Source organism: Catharus ustulatus, chromosome 36, assembly GCF_009819885.2.
Source record: "Catharus ustulatus isolate bCatUst1 chromosome 36, bCatUst1.pri.v2, whole genome shotgun sequence".
NCBI lineage: Eukaryota > Metazoa > Chordata > Aves > Passeriformes > Turdidae > Catharus > Catharus ustulatus.
In genome coordinates this window covers 447,910-462,355 of record NC_046256.1, presented here as the reverse complement: position 1 = coordinate 462,355, position 14,446 = coordinate 447,910, and the positions used below count along the sequence as shown (strand labels likewise).

Here is a 14,446-nt window from a genome sequence, read left to right as displayed (position 1 = left end):
TAACTGACACCGCGCTGCGCCTTTCCCAAGCGAAAATGGGATGAAGTGGATTCGCCTACGTTGTTTAGACTATGGGATTGTTTGGGTGTTGCGATTTCAATGAACCGCGTGTTTCTGACCATGATAAACCAATCAGAGAAAAGTTTCTCGCCTACCCGTGGATGAATGTGGGGATCCAGGACATTTCCCTGGCTTCCCTGGAACCTGGGCAGGGGGCTCAGATGAAGGCGTTACTGACGGTGGGTGTTAACATGGACAGCGACTCCAAAATGGCTCCACAGAGGAGATTTCCTTACGATGCAGATTTTAAATTGAAAGCAAATTTAATTGAAATTAAATTGAAATCAACCACACAGAAGAACATGGAAATAGATTTCCAGCTATAGAATTCAACATTAAAGAGTCCAAGAGGAGAAAGTGAGAAGATGGGCTACATCTTGCAGAGAAGACAAAGAAAAGTTTCCTCGGCAATAAAACAAAATGACCGCAACTAGAAGACAGACTTGACCGTTGGATTTCGGAACAAAGAGCAGCTGGCAGAAGCTTCTCAACTGTCACGGTTTGGATAAAAGTCCAAGCGATGGCAAATGAAACGGATATCAATGAATTTAAAGCAAGGCCTTCTTGGTGCTTCTCCATCTGCACAAGGACGACGGTGTCTCAGCAGGTACTGGCGGATTACGAGGAAAAGTTGGCCACCTTCCAGAGTTATAGCAAAAACAAGATCTCTGAAAAAAATATGCAGCCAGACCACATCATCAACACCAATTGACGATTTCTGATACGGAGGATGAAGAGTTTGAAGGTTTAATGGAAGATGAATAGAGTCGACTGCAAAATAAAGCTGTTTAAAAGTTTAATGAAAGTGAATGATTTTTCTCTGTATTTTTTTTTAGTGTTTTGACTCTGTTTAGGTTGCGTTGAAAGGCTGCGCCGATCCGTGAAAAATGTTTGCAAATTGAGTGTCTGCTGGCAAACCCCGCGATCACACGATTCCGTTACTAATTTGTTACTCTGCGAAAGTTGCGCGTGGATCCTCGTTGCAAAAAAAAAAGAAGTGCACCATACAATCTGGTATACCTTATATAGGGAAAAAGTTTGGAAATTTCCCAACACCCACAAAGTGCGCCTTATAATCCAGTGCACCTGATATAGGGGAAAAGTTTGGAAATTTGTCGACATCCGCAAGTGTGTCTTATAATCTGGTGCGCCTTATGGCCATGAAATTACTGTATAAATATTTTAAAAATTAATATATTGTAAAGTATATTTTAAAATGTGTTCCCAAAGCAGCGGTGTACTCTTAACACTGTGCCAAGTACCCAACCGTTTTAACCATTTACTTTACGTTTGCCTCCTGTTATCTTTTTATTAGACCTTTTAAATTTTACCAAAACAGTAAAAAGTGTTTTTCACAAGTCCCTGGTGTCAGAAGGAAGGGAAAAAATCCACTAGATCTCAAAAAAAAAAAGCGAGGAGAGGGGAGGCATGAAGGGTGAGCAAGGAAAAAGTGTTTGGGTGAATTCTGCCTCCAGCAAAGACAATCCCATCCGTGGGGAGGATTTTGCTCAAGGACCAGGTTGTACCTGGTGGGAAAATGCAGAAAAATAGTATCAGGGAGATTTGATTATTGGGTTAAAAACAGAGCAAATGTCAGTTTACTGAATTTTACTGCTCTTGTCTGTATATATCTATATAATATATATATGTGTGTGATCATTGATGAAAAACTCGCGTTAATCACAAAAGTATTGAAGTTTATATAAACCCAAACACAAAGTTCTGAAGTGAAGCAAGAACACTTGATAGAGGAAAACACATCATTAAAAAATTCTGTTATAACACCCCCCCCGCATTATGAATATTCTGTTTTGTCAGTAATTTGTATCTCTTCAGTTTGTGATATCAGATTTCCCGTGGAGATTTTGCAAAATCAGACTTCCTGCTTTTGTTTTATCAATGGTTGCCCACCCACAAAGAGCAGAACTTCCCAATTTCTAACGGTTTTATCCACCAAAACCAGATGTTTATCTGGGAGTACGTTTATTTCTGCCACCGCTGCTTGCCTGGCAAAATTAGGACAGCAAAAAAAACCCCAAAAATTATAAACTAAAACAAGGGACCACGCTCTAAGGATAGGCTGCAAAATGAGATTTGTGTGGAGAGCTCCCAGGGAACACTGGGAGTTACTGGGAGGGACTGAAGGGGGCACGGGGAAGGGATTTGGGGAGGTTTGAGGAGGTCCCAGGTCCTGCTGGCCCATGATCTGCACCAGTTGCACGTACTGGGAGCACTGGGAGTTACTGGGAGGGACTGGGGGGGCACTGGAACCCCCCTGGGGTGGAAACTGGGGGGTCCCAGGGGGATTTCAGGGGTTTCTGGGGGGATCTGGGGAGGTTTGGGGGGACTGGGAGTTCCTGGGAAGGCCCTGAGAATTACTGGGAAGGAACTGGTAGTTACTGGGAAGGCACTGGGAGTTACTGGAAGAGCACTGGGAAGGGATTTGGGGGATCCTGGGGTGGATTTGGGGAGGTTTGGGGGCACTGGGAGTTACTGGGAAGGCACTGGGTTTTACTGGGCCTGCACTGGGAGTTACTGGAAGGGAGTGGGAAGGGATCTGGGAGTTACTGGAAGGGCACTGGGAGTTACTGGAAAGGACTGGGAAGGGATCTGGGAGTTTCCGGGAAGGCACTGGGAGTTACTGGGAGTTACTGGGAAGGACTGGGAAGGGATCTGGGGGGTCCTGGAGGGATTGGGGTAGGTTTGGGGCTGTGACCCCTCACATCTCCCCAGCTCTGTCTGTATCAAATAAAGAAATCTGAATTATGTGGAATTTGGAGACTTTTTGCTCCTCATTCTCCATCCCCAGCACAGAGACTTTGTGAATTTTTCATCCCTTCAGAGCACCCAGAGCTGAAATTATTCAGTATTTTAATTTCATTTTTGTACTTTTCTGTTGTATAAACAGGATATTTCCACTTCTTTCGGAGGAAATTCCTTCCCGAGCGGGCTGGGCAGCAGCTACCTGCATTTCCTCACTGGGCTGGGGCAGTTTTTGGGGCTTTTCTGCTGAATTTCCACTAAATCGGGACAAAACCACATTTTATATATTGTGTTGTGGTGTAACATATTATATTATATTATATTATATTATATTATATTATATTATATTATATTATATTATATTATATTATATTATATTATATTATATTATATTATATTATATTATATTATATTATATTATATTATATTATATTATATCATATCATATCATATCATATCATATCATATCATATATCATATCATATCATATCATATTATATTATATTATATTATATTATACATGCTCATAACAGAAACTGTAAAAGTCAGAGAACTTTTCAACGTTCTTCCCAGGAGCAAGAATTTGTTTTAGCAGAGAGGACATGAATCAGTAAAATTTAAAAAAAAAAATAAAGTTTAAAAAACCAAGATAAAATTGAAATATTGGGGCAAAAAGGGGATTTAAAAGGATTGAAAAGGTGGCATTTGACAAATTGCCATGGGAGAGGTTTTATTTTAAAAATAAAAATAAAATTGGCTGGGGAGGGGTTGAAAAATATTTAAAAGGTGACATTTGAAAAATAATATGCCTGGGAAAAGAGGAGGAGAGAAAGGAAATTCCAAATGTGGGGTGGGGAAACCTGGGAATCGGGGAGAGTTAAGCCCTACAGTAAATTAAATTAAATTAAAGTTTAAATTAAAGTCAATTAAATTAAATTTTAAATTAAACTGAATTAAATTAAACAGCATTTTAAATTAAATTAAATTAAATTTTTAATTAAATTAAACAGAATTATATTAAATGAAATTAAATTTTAAATTAAATGGCATTAAATTTAAAATGAAATGAAATTAAATCAAATATTGAATTAAATTACACAGCTACACCGACACCTGGGTCTGGGGGGGATGGCACTGTCCGTTTATTTTGGGGACATTAGGGACATTGGAGACATTGGAGACAGTGGGGACATTGGGGACATTGGAGATAGTGGGGACATTGGGGACACGTCACCGACCCCATTCTGGTGTCTCTGGCCCTAGCCCAGGTGTCCCCAAACATGTCCCCTCTGTCCCCAACTCCATTCCTAGTGTCCCCAGCCCTGTCCCAGTTGTGTCCCCAATGTCCCCAGGTGTCCCCAGCTCCAATCCCGGTGTCCCAAGACCCTCCAAACCCTTTCCCCAATGTCCCCAGGTGTCCCCAAGCCCTCACCTGCCACCTCCACAGTGGGGCTGGGGACAGAATAACTGGGAGCACTGGGAAAAACTGTGGATAGTGGGACACCCCAGCTGGGAGCACTGGGAAAAACTGGGACCCCACCAGAGCCTGGACTGGTCCCAGACAGACCCCAGCCCAGTAGGGCCATGGGGGGATGGGGGAGAGGGGCAATGAATGAGGGTGTGGGAAAGGGGCGGGGCATGAAAGGGGGCAGGGCCTGGAGGGAAACAAAATGGGGCGGGGTCTGAGCATGCAAGGAAAGGGGCGGGGCCATCAATGGGGGCTAAAATGGGACCCCTAGGGGACATTGGGGGGATTCAGGGACACCAGGAGGTCCCAAATGATCCCAAATGCTGCTGGATCCCAAGGAATGATCCCAAATCCTGGATCCCAAAGAATAATCCCAAATCCTGGATCCCAAGGAATCCTAAATTCCAGATCCCAAATCCTGCTGGATCCCAAAGAATCCTAAATTCCAGATCCCAAATCCTGGATCCCAAGAAATTATCCCAAATCCTGGATCCCAAGGAATCCTAAATTCCAGATCCCAAATCCTGCTGGATCCCAAACAATCCTGAATTCCAGATCCCAAATCCTGGATCCCAAGGAATGATCCCAAATCCTGGATCCCAAATGATCTCAAATGCTGGATCCCAAGGAATCCTAAATTCCAGATCCCCAATCATGCTGGATCCCAAACAATCTTGAATTCCAGATTCCAAATCCTGGATCCTAAGGAATGATCCAAACATTCTGGATCCCAAGGAATCCTGAATTCCAGATCCTGATGGATCCTAAGAATTTATCCTGAATTCTGGATCCCAAGGAATCTTAAATTCCAGATCCCAAATCCTGGATCCAAAGCAAACCTAAATTCCAGCTCCCAAATCCTGGATCCCAAGGAATGATCCCAAATCCTGGATCCCAAGGAATCCTAAATTCCAGATCCTGCTGGATCCTAAGAATTTATCCTGAATTCTGGATCCCAAGGAATAATCCCAAATTCTGGATCCCAGGGAATCTTAAATTCCAGATCTCAAATCATGGATCCCAAATTCTGCATCCAAAGCAATCCTGCACTCCAGATCCCAAATCCTGGATCCCAAGGAATGATCCCTAAAGGTCTCAAATCCCAAATCCTGGATCCTAAAGAATCCTAGACCCTAAATCCTGCTGGATCCCAGAAACCCAACTCTAAATGGTCTCAAATCCCAAATCCTACTGGATCCCAAATAATCCCAACTCCCAAATGCTTCCTGATCTCCAAAATCCCAGATCCCAAATCCTTTCAAATCCCAAATACTGGATCCCATAAATCCCAGATCCCAAATCCTGCTGGATCCCCAAAAACAACCTGAAAATCAATTCCAAATCAGGGTCCTGGCAGGGCAAACAGAGCCCTGAGGGATCAATCCAGGACCTGAGGAGTTAAAAACCACCCCAATGTGTTCCCAAGGTCCTGGCAGGGTAAACAGCACCCTGAGGGATCAATCCAGGTCCTAGGGATTCAGTGGGGTCCTGGCAGGGAAACTCACAGCCCTGAAGGATCAATCCAGACCCTGAGGGGTTAAATACCACCCCAAAGTGTTCCCAAGGTCCTGGTAGAGCAGATTCCGCCCCTTGGGGGAGGATCAGAGCCCCGAGGGTTCCAATCCCACCAAAAAAGCGTCACCCAGGTCGTGGCAGGGCACTCCCTCCTCCGAGCCTTGACGACCTCGTGCTGCAGAGCTCCAGGATGAGCTCCCAGGTGGGAACCCCAAAACCTGCGGGCTTTTTGGGCAGATTTTGGAGGATTTTGGAGGGGATTTTCGGGGGAATTATGGGGGACTTTGGGGGCCCCCAGGGCCCGGGCAGAGAAAAGGGAAGTGGAAAGTTCCGGAGCTTGCATGGTTGGCAGGGGCCCGGGAGGGGGAAAAGGGGGGTGGGACCCCCAAATTGCCCGGGAGAGTCAGGGGGAGCCCCCAAAACTCACCTGGGTACCTGGGAACCCCAAAACCCCCCTGAACCCACACCTGGGACAGGTGGGACACCCCAATTCCCTGGGAATTCTCACCTGGGAACCTGGGAACCCAAATCCTTGGGAATTCTCATCTGGGACACCCCAAACCTTTGGGAATTCTCATCTCTAAACCCACAAATCCTTGAGAGGTCTCAACTGGGACCCTCCAAAATATTTGGGAATTCTCACCTGGGACACCCCAAAATCTCACCTGGGTACCTGGGAACCCCAAAACTCCCCTGGACCCTCAACTGGGTACCCCCCAAATCTTTGGGAATTCTCTCCCGGGAAACCCCAAATCTTTGGGAATTCTCACCCGGGACCCCCCAAATCCTTGAGAGTTCTTAACTGTAAAACCCCAAATCCTTTGGAATTCTCATCTGGGACCCCCTCCAAATCTTGCGGAATTCTCACCAGGGAAAACCCAAATCTTTGGGAGTTCTCATCTGGTAAACTCCAAAATCTCACCTGGGTACCTGGGAACCCCAAAACCCCCCAGGAGTCTCACCTGGGACACTCCAAATGCTTGGGAATTATCTCCTGGAAACCCCAAATCTTTTGGAATTCTCATCTGGGACCCTCCAAAATCTCACCTGGCGTCCTGGGAATTCCAAAACCCCCCATGGACCCGAACCTGGGACACCTGGTAAACCCCAAATCCGTGGACACCCCAAATCCCTGGGAATTCTTACCAGGGAAACCCCAAATCCTTGGGAATTCTCACCCAGGAAACGCTAAACTTTTGGGAATTCTTACCTGTGAAACCCCAAATCCTTGGGAGTTCTCACCCAGGAAATCCTAAACCTTTGGGAATGTTCACCTGGGAAACCCCAAAACCTCACCGAGTCCCCTCCCAAAATCTCACCTGGGTACCTGGGAACCCAAAACCCCTCGGGAGCCTCACCTGGGAAACCCCAAACCCTTGGGAATTCTCTCCTGGGACCCTCCAAATCCTTGGAAATTGTCACCTCGGAAAACCCAAATGTTAGGGAGGTCTCATCTGGGAAACCCCAAATCCTTGGGAATTCCGACCTTGGAAAACCTAAATCCTTGAAATTCTCACCTGGGAAACCCCAAAATCTCACCTGGGTACCTGTGAAACCGCAAATCCTTGGGTATTCTCACCCAGGAAATGCAAAACCTTTGGGAATTCTCACGTGGGAAACCCCAAATCCTTGGGAATTCTCATCTGGGAAACCCAAAATCTTTTGGAATTCTCACCTGGGTCCCCCCAAAATCGTGGAGATTTCTCACCTGGGAAACCCTAAAATCTCACCTGGATACCTGGGAACCCCCAAACCCTCTGTAGCCTGACCTGTGAAACCCCAAATCCTTGGAAATTCTCACCTGGGACCCCCCCAAAACCTCACTTGGTCCCCCTCAAAATCTCTCCTGGGTACCTGGGAACCCAAATACCTCCCTGGACCCGCCCCGGGAAACCCCAAAACCTTGGGAATTCTCACCTGGGACCCCCAAAATCCTTGGGAGTTCTTAATTGTAAAACCCCAAATCCTTGGGAATTCTCACCTTGAGCCCCCCAACACTCCACCCAGGACCTCACAAACACCACCTGGGACTCCCCAAAATTCCCACCAGAACTCCCCCAGTCTCCCTGGGACCCCCTGAACCCTGCCCAGGACCCCCCAAACCCACCCAGGACCCCCCAAATCCCCCCTCAGAACCCCCCAAACCCCACCCTGGACCTCCAAAACCCCACTGGGGACCCTCCAAACCTCACCTGGGACTCCCCAAACCTCACCCAGGACCCCCCAAACTCCAGCTGGGGGCCCCCAAGCTCAGACCCTCCAAACCCCACCTGGGACCCCCCAAAATCTCCTCAGAACCCCCCAAACCACACCTGGGACACCACAAACCCCACCTGGGACTCCCCAGACCTCACCTGGGAAACCCCAAACCCCCGCTCAGAATCCCCCAAACCCCTCCTGCATCCCCCAAACCTCACCCAGAGCCCCTCAAACCTCACCTGGGACCCCCCAACCCCACCTGGGACCCCCCAAACCCCACCTGGAACCACCCAAACACCCCCTCAGAACCCCCCAACTCCCCCAACCAGAACCCCCTAACCCCCATTCCTGTCCCCAGCTGTGCCCCCCTGACCTCCCCACGCTGCTGGAACGGGCAAAGACAGCGCAGAAAAACGCCCTGAATGCTCTGGTGGCCCTGGCCGAGGCCTTGCCCAAACAGAACAGCAGCAGCATCACCGATAAGCTGGACAAGGCCAAGGCTGAGCAGAAACAGGCCGAGGCTGTCCTGGAGGAGCTGAAGGTGGCCAACAATGCTGTGGTGGGTCCAGCAGAGGCCCGGGGGACCCTGGGGGACGAGGACGATGAGGAGCTGAGGAGAAACGCGAACAAGGCTGAGAAGGAGGCGGAGAGGCTGGAGGAGGAGAAGGAATGGGCACAGCAGTACCAGAAATGGCTACGGGCCGGGCATGGGCTGGCCCTTGGGTTGTTGGCGCTGTGCGGGGTTTTGTGTGAGTAAAAACCAGAATGGACCAGTATAAACCAGTATAGACCGGTATGGACCAGTGTAGAGCAGTACGGACAGTATAAACCAGTACAGACCAGTTTGGGTGAGCTGGGCTCTGGGCACAGGCTGGCCCTGGGACTAATGGTGCCATGTGTGAATAAAAACCAGTATAAACCAGTATAGAGCAGTATGGACCAGCATGGACTAGTAGAAACCAGTATGGGCCAGTATGGGTCAGTATAAACCAGTATAAACCAGTATGGACCAGTACAGACTAGTCTGGGTGAGCTGGGCTCTGGCCCAGTCACAGGCTGGCCGTGGGGCTGATGGTGCTGTGCGGGGCTGTGTGTGAGTAACAACCAGTATAAACCAGTATAGACCAATATGGACCAGTATAAACCAGTATGGACCAGCATAGAGCAGCATAGACCAGTATAGACCGTTCTGGACCAGTATGGACCAATACAGACCAGTACAGACCAGTTCAGAGCAGTATAGACCAGTATTAATATCTACAGAGCAGTAGAGAATTCCCCATGCCCAGACCAGTATGGACCAGTATAGACCAGTATGGACCAGTATAGACCAGTATAGACCAGTATAGACCAGTTCAAACCAGTATGAACCAGTACACACCATTATGGACCAGTACAGACCAGTAGAGACTTTCCCCTTGCCTGGGATAGGGACACTGGGAGGGAACTGGGAGCACGGGACTGGTGGCACTGGGATGGCACTTTCCACACTGGGACAGGGCTGGGGACACTGGGGTGGTACTGGGGACACTGGGACAGGACTGGTGGTACTGGGCTGGTGACAGTGGGACAGAACTGGTGGCACTGAGATGGAGTTGGGGGCAGTGGGATTGAGTGGGTGCCACTGAGATGACGTCACTGTGGCAGCCCTGGTAACACTGGGCTGGTTGTACTGGGACAGAACTGGTGGCACTGGGATTGAGCGGGTGACACTGGGATTGAACTGGTGACACTGAGATTGAACTGGGAGTTCTGGGCCAGTGCCACTGGGGTGTTCCCGGTGCCACCGCTCAGGTGTCCCCGGGCTCGTGGCCCTGCCACCATGTCCCCGGTGCCACCCGTGCGCTGTCCCTGTGTCCCCACAGTGTCACTGGACTCAGTCCGCACCGCGCTGGGGGTGACCAAGGACAATCAACTACTGGTGGCCCTGGGCGTGGTGGCCGTGTCCTGCCAGGTGGCCGCGCAGGCCTTGGGGACATCGCGGCGACACCTGGGTGACACCGCCAACGACAACCGGGCCATGGCCCGGCGGCTGCGTAACCGCGCCCAGCAGGTGAAGGGCGCCAGGGACAACGCCGAGGCCGCCAAGGACACCAGAGGGAAGATCGCGAATGCCAAGGCACCGCTGGAACGGGTGACAAAGGACCTGAAGGGATTGGTGGACGCTGTCGACCAGGACATGGTGGAAGGAGTTCCGCAAGAGGGACACGAGTTCCGCAAGGCTGAGCAGTTCCTCGAGGACATGCTGGTGACACCGGCGGAGCAATACAGGAATGTGACACAAAGGCTGCAGAACGCCCACATGGTGCTGAGGAGGCAGCGGTAGTGACAGGGAGGGGACACCACAGGGGTGGTGCTGTCACCCCGAGGGACACTGGGGACACTGCGGCGTCTTAGCTGGAGGTCCCCTGTCCTGTTTTGGGTCACCGAGATGACCCCGCAGTGTCCCCCAGTGTCCCCAACAGGACCCCGGTGTCCCCTCAGTGTCCCCTCATGACCCCAGTGTGTCCCCAGTGTCCCCAATGTCCCCAACAGGACCTCAGTGTGTCCCCCCCAACAGGACCTCAGTGTGTCCCCCACTAGTGTCCCCAAAAGGACCCCAGTGTGTCCCCGAGAGGACCCCAGTGTGCCCCCCACCGGTGTCACCCCAATGTCCCCAACAGGACCCCAGTGTTCCTCACAGTGTCCCCCTCAGTGTGTCCAATGTCCCCAAGAGGACCTCAGTGTGTCCCCAGTGTCCCCAACAGGACATCGGGAGACACCGGGGCTATGTGGGGGACCCTCAGGGGACATCCAGGGGACACTCAGGGGACATCGGGGAGGCACTCAGGGGACATCGGGGGGACACTCAGGGGACATCGGGGTCCCCGCGGTGGCTCCGCGGGAGGGACGGTGACGTCATCTGGTCCCGCCCCCTTCCGGTCCCGCCACCTCCCCGCGTGTCCCATAAATGTCCCATAAGTGTCACCCGGGGTGTCACCCCCCACTCCACCAGCGTCCCCTCGGAGTATCGCGTGCTCAGAGCGTCCCCAGAGTGTCCCCTGAGTGTCCCCGAGGCCATGGAGCTCCAAAAGGTGCGACAATCCCGGCACGGGGGACAGGAGGGGACAGGAGGGGACAGGGGGGTGGCAGGAGGTGACAGAGGGGATGGAGAGGGTGGCAGAGGGGATAGAGCGGGGACCAGGGGGTGGCAGGAGGGGACGGGGGAGGGACAGAGGGATCACAGAGGTGACAGAGGGGTGGCAGAGGGGACAGGGAGAGACAGAGGGGACAGCGGGGGTGGCAGAGGTGACAGAGTGGTGGCAGCAGGGTGGCAGAGGGCATAAAGGGTTGGCAGAGGTGACAGAGGTGGGGCAGAGGTGACAGAGTGGGAGAGGGGACAGCAGGGGTGGCAGAGGGGACAGGGTGGTGACACGGGATGGCAGAGGGCAGGAGGGGGTGACAAAGGGACAGGGGGGCCAGCAGAACTCCACAAGTGCCACCTCCCCTGTCCCCTCCCCAGCTGTCCAAATCCCTGCTGGAGTCGCTGGTGACCGTGGTGGCCTCCCTGGGCAAGGTGGTGGCCACCGTGGCCAGGTCGGAGGGGGACGTGCTGTTCGTGGGGTCCTCAGGGTCCCTAAGCAAAGCCCTGAATCCCTTCATCGACCACCTCAGGGACACCCTGAGCCAGGCCCATCACAACTCCCTGGGTAAGGCCCTGGCCAAGCTCAGGGCCACCCCAGGGGCCGCCTGGGACAGTGCGACAAGCGCGGCCAGCGCCTGGTGGGACTCGGTGACCGAGGTTGTCAATGAATGGAACAACCTGGTCTCGGAGGCCAACGCGCTCCTTGATGCCTGTAACAATGCAGCCACCGCCGAGGGTGGCATCGCGGCCGACGCTGCCAAGCGGGCCAGGGACCTGCAGGAGAAGGTCAAAAACTGGCAAAAATCCAGGGCCGACCTGGTGAACAAGACCTGGGATCTGCCATGGGTCACTGACAAGAAGAAGGCACCCACAGCATCGGAGGAGTATGAGGCCAAAATGGAGACGGCCGCCCAGGCAGCGAGGACGGCCATCAAGGAATTGGAAGATTGCCTGAAGGCCGACAGCGAGAACAAGGCGGCCATCAAGAGGGGCAAGCGAGCAGCGGTGGCCCTGGGGCCACTGGGGGGCTTGGTGGCCGCGTGTACCACAGCCATGGTGATGTTCCAGGAGTTGAGATGCACGGTCGGGGACATCAAAGCCAGCCTGGAGGGGACAAAGCAGCCGACCCCCAATATCCCCGAGGATTTGGTGGCCAAGGTGACCCAGGCTGAGTGGCTGTGGGAGACCAGCCCCAGGCCGTTCACCCGTCACCTGAACGGGATAGTTGAGGACATCGAGAAGCTCCTTGCGAATGGCATCGATGACCCTGATGGCAAAAAGGTGGCCGAGAAGTGCCAAGAAGCCATGGCGGATATCTCGAAGCTGCTGCAGGGACAGTGATGTCACTGCCGTGACGTCATCAGGGACAGTGACATCACCGGGGGGACATCCCCGGGCACTTGTCTCCTACCCAGGAACCCCAAAATCCCAAGAATTCCATTGGAAATTGCCAAAAAAGGGACCTGGGAATCCCCAAAATCCTGGGAATTCCATTGGAAATCCCCCCAAAATCCCAAGAATTCCATTGGAAATCCCCGCAAAATCCTGGGAATTCCATGGGAAATTCCAAAAAAAGGGACCTGGGAAACCCCAAAATTCTGAGAATTCCATTGGAAATCCCAAAAAATCCTGGGAATTCCATGGGAAATCCCCCAAAATCCAAGGAATTCCATTGGAAATCCTCCCAAAATCCTGAGAATTCCATGGGAAATCCTCCCAAAATCCCAAGAATTCCATGGGCAATCCCCCAAAATCCCAGGAATTCCATTGGAAATCCCCCCAAAATCCCAAGAATTCCATGGAAAATCCTCCCAAAATCGCAAGAATTCCGTGGGAAATCCCCCAAAATCTTGAGAATTCCATGGGAAATCCTCCCAAAATCCTGAGAATTCCATGGAAATCCTCCCAAAATCCCAAGAATTCAATGGGAAATCCCACAAAATCCTGAGAATTCCATGGGAAATCCTCCCAAAATCCCAAGAATTCCATGGGCAATCCCCCAAAATCCCAGGAATTCCATTGGAAATCCCCCAAAATCCCAGGAATTCCATTGGAAATCCCCCCAAATCCCGAGAATTATATGCGAAATCCTCCCAAAATCCAAGGAATTTCATTGGAAATCCTCCCCAAAATCCCAGGAATTCCATGGGAAATTCCTAAAAAGGGAACCTGGGAATAATTATAATTAAAAATTAGTACAATATAGAACTCCTTCTAATTAGCTGTTCATTAGTATCAAAATAAATTTATGCAATGAATAATAATCAATAATTAATCAATTAATTACATACCTTATAGTTTGTAGAAATAGTTGTGTGACTGATTATTTGATTTAATTAGCAAAACTAGTTTTTATTTTTTTGTATGTGATTGAAAGAACGTGAAATAATTTTTAATATATTTATTAATGCAATCATTTTTAATAAATTTAAAAGCAGAGCAAAACAAATAGTAGAAAAAAATTTTTTTTTAAATCGTAGAAGAATTATTTTATTTTTTTAAAATTGCTGGAGAATTTTTTAAACCTTTATTAGAGGACGTGGAACAACAGGACAGACACAAGAAGAAATAAAAACAAAAGAAGGAATAAAAAATAAAAATATCTTGTCTGAAATATCCAAAAATTTACAGGAAGGTCTGAAATATGCACGAATCACATGAATATTAATTCAGTAATTATTGTCATTAATTCTGTAATTTTAACAAATAAAGTTTATAGATCACACACTCCGACTTCTGGTGCTTTTTTTTGCCAAAAACCAAGGGAACCCCAGTGCTGGTCGGTGACTTTTCAAAATTTAAATGCTTGGAAGTTTTTTCTCTGTTCCTAAAAATAAAATAAAATAAAATAAAATAAAATAAAATAAAATAAAATAAAATAAAATAAAATAAAATAAAATAAAATAAAATAAAATAAAATAAAATAAAATATTCTTCTCATCATCATCATCCCCCCCCCCAAAAAATCTGCCACAGCAACATTTCAATTTATTTTATTTCAAACTCGACCCCAAAACCTGGTTTGCCTTTGCAATAAATAAATTTATAACAACTAAAAAATGTTCGACTCCTTTGGAAATGGGAGTTTTGGGGAGGGATTTGGGGTTAGAACTGGGATTAAGGAAATTAAAGGGGATTGGAATAGGTGGTAATCTCGACTGGAAGAATCCTAAAAATCCCTAAAATAGGAATAGCCAGGAATTCCAAATCTGCAGGAATCCCAAATCCTAGAAATGCCTAAAATAGGAATCCAAAATTCACAGGAATCCCTAAAATAGGAATTCCTAAAATGGGAATAGCTCATAATCCTAAATCCG

At 49.3% G+C, this 14,446-nt stretch overlaps 1 protein-coding gene across 1 annotated transcript; it reads left to right on the top strand.

Moving 5' to 3' along the window:
• Nucleotides 1-580: 580 nt before the first annotated feature.
• LOC117009771 lies at nucleotides 581-12,729 on the top strand. Its single transcript, XM_033084100.1, has 5 exons — nucleotides 581-667; nucleotides 8,364-8,754; nucleotides 9,871-10,327; nucleotides 11,001-11,079; nucleotides 11,508-12,729. Exons 1-5 carry the CDS (start codon nucleotides 581-583, stop codon nucleotides 12,468-12,470), a joined length of 1,977 nt encoding a protein of 658 aa, XP_032939991.1. The 3' UTR covers nucleotides 12,471-12,729.
• Nucleotides 12,730-14,446: the final 1,717 nt, after the last annotated feature.

Bases quoted from the DNA above. Each gene is read 5' to 3' on its own strand.
- LOC117009771 (XM_033084100.1), top strand. From the start codon at position 581: ATGGCAAATGAAACGGATATCAATGAATTTAAAGCAAGGCCTTCTTGG. The intron at 668-8,363 runs GTACTGGCGGAT...TCCTGTCCCCAG, and splicing joins GGACGACGGTGTCTCAGCAG to CTGTGCCCCCCTGACCTCCC. The intron at 10,328-11,000 runs GTAGTGACAGGG...CCACTCCACCAG, and splicing joins ATGGTGCTGAGGAGGCAGCG to CGTCCCCTCGGAGTATCGCG.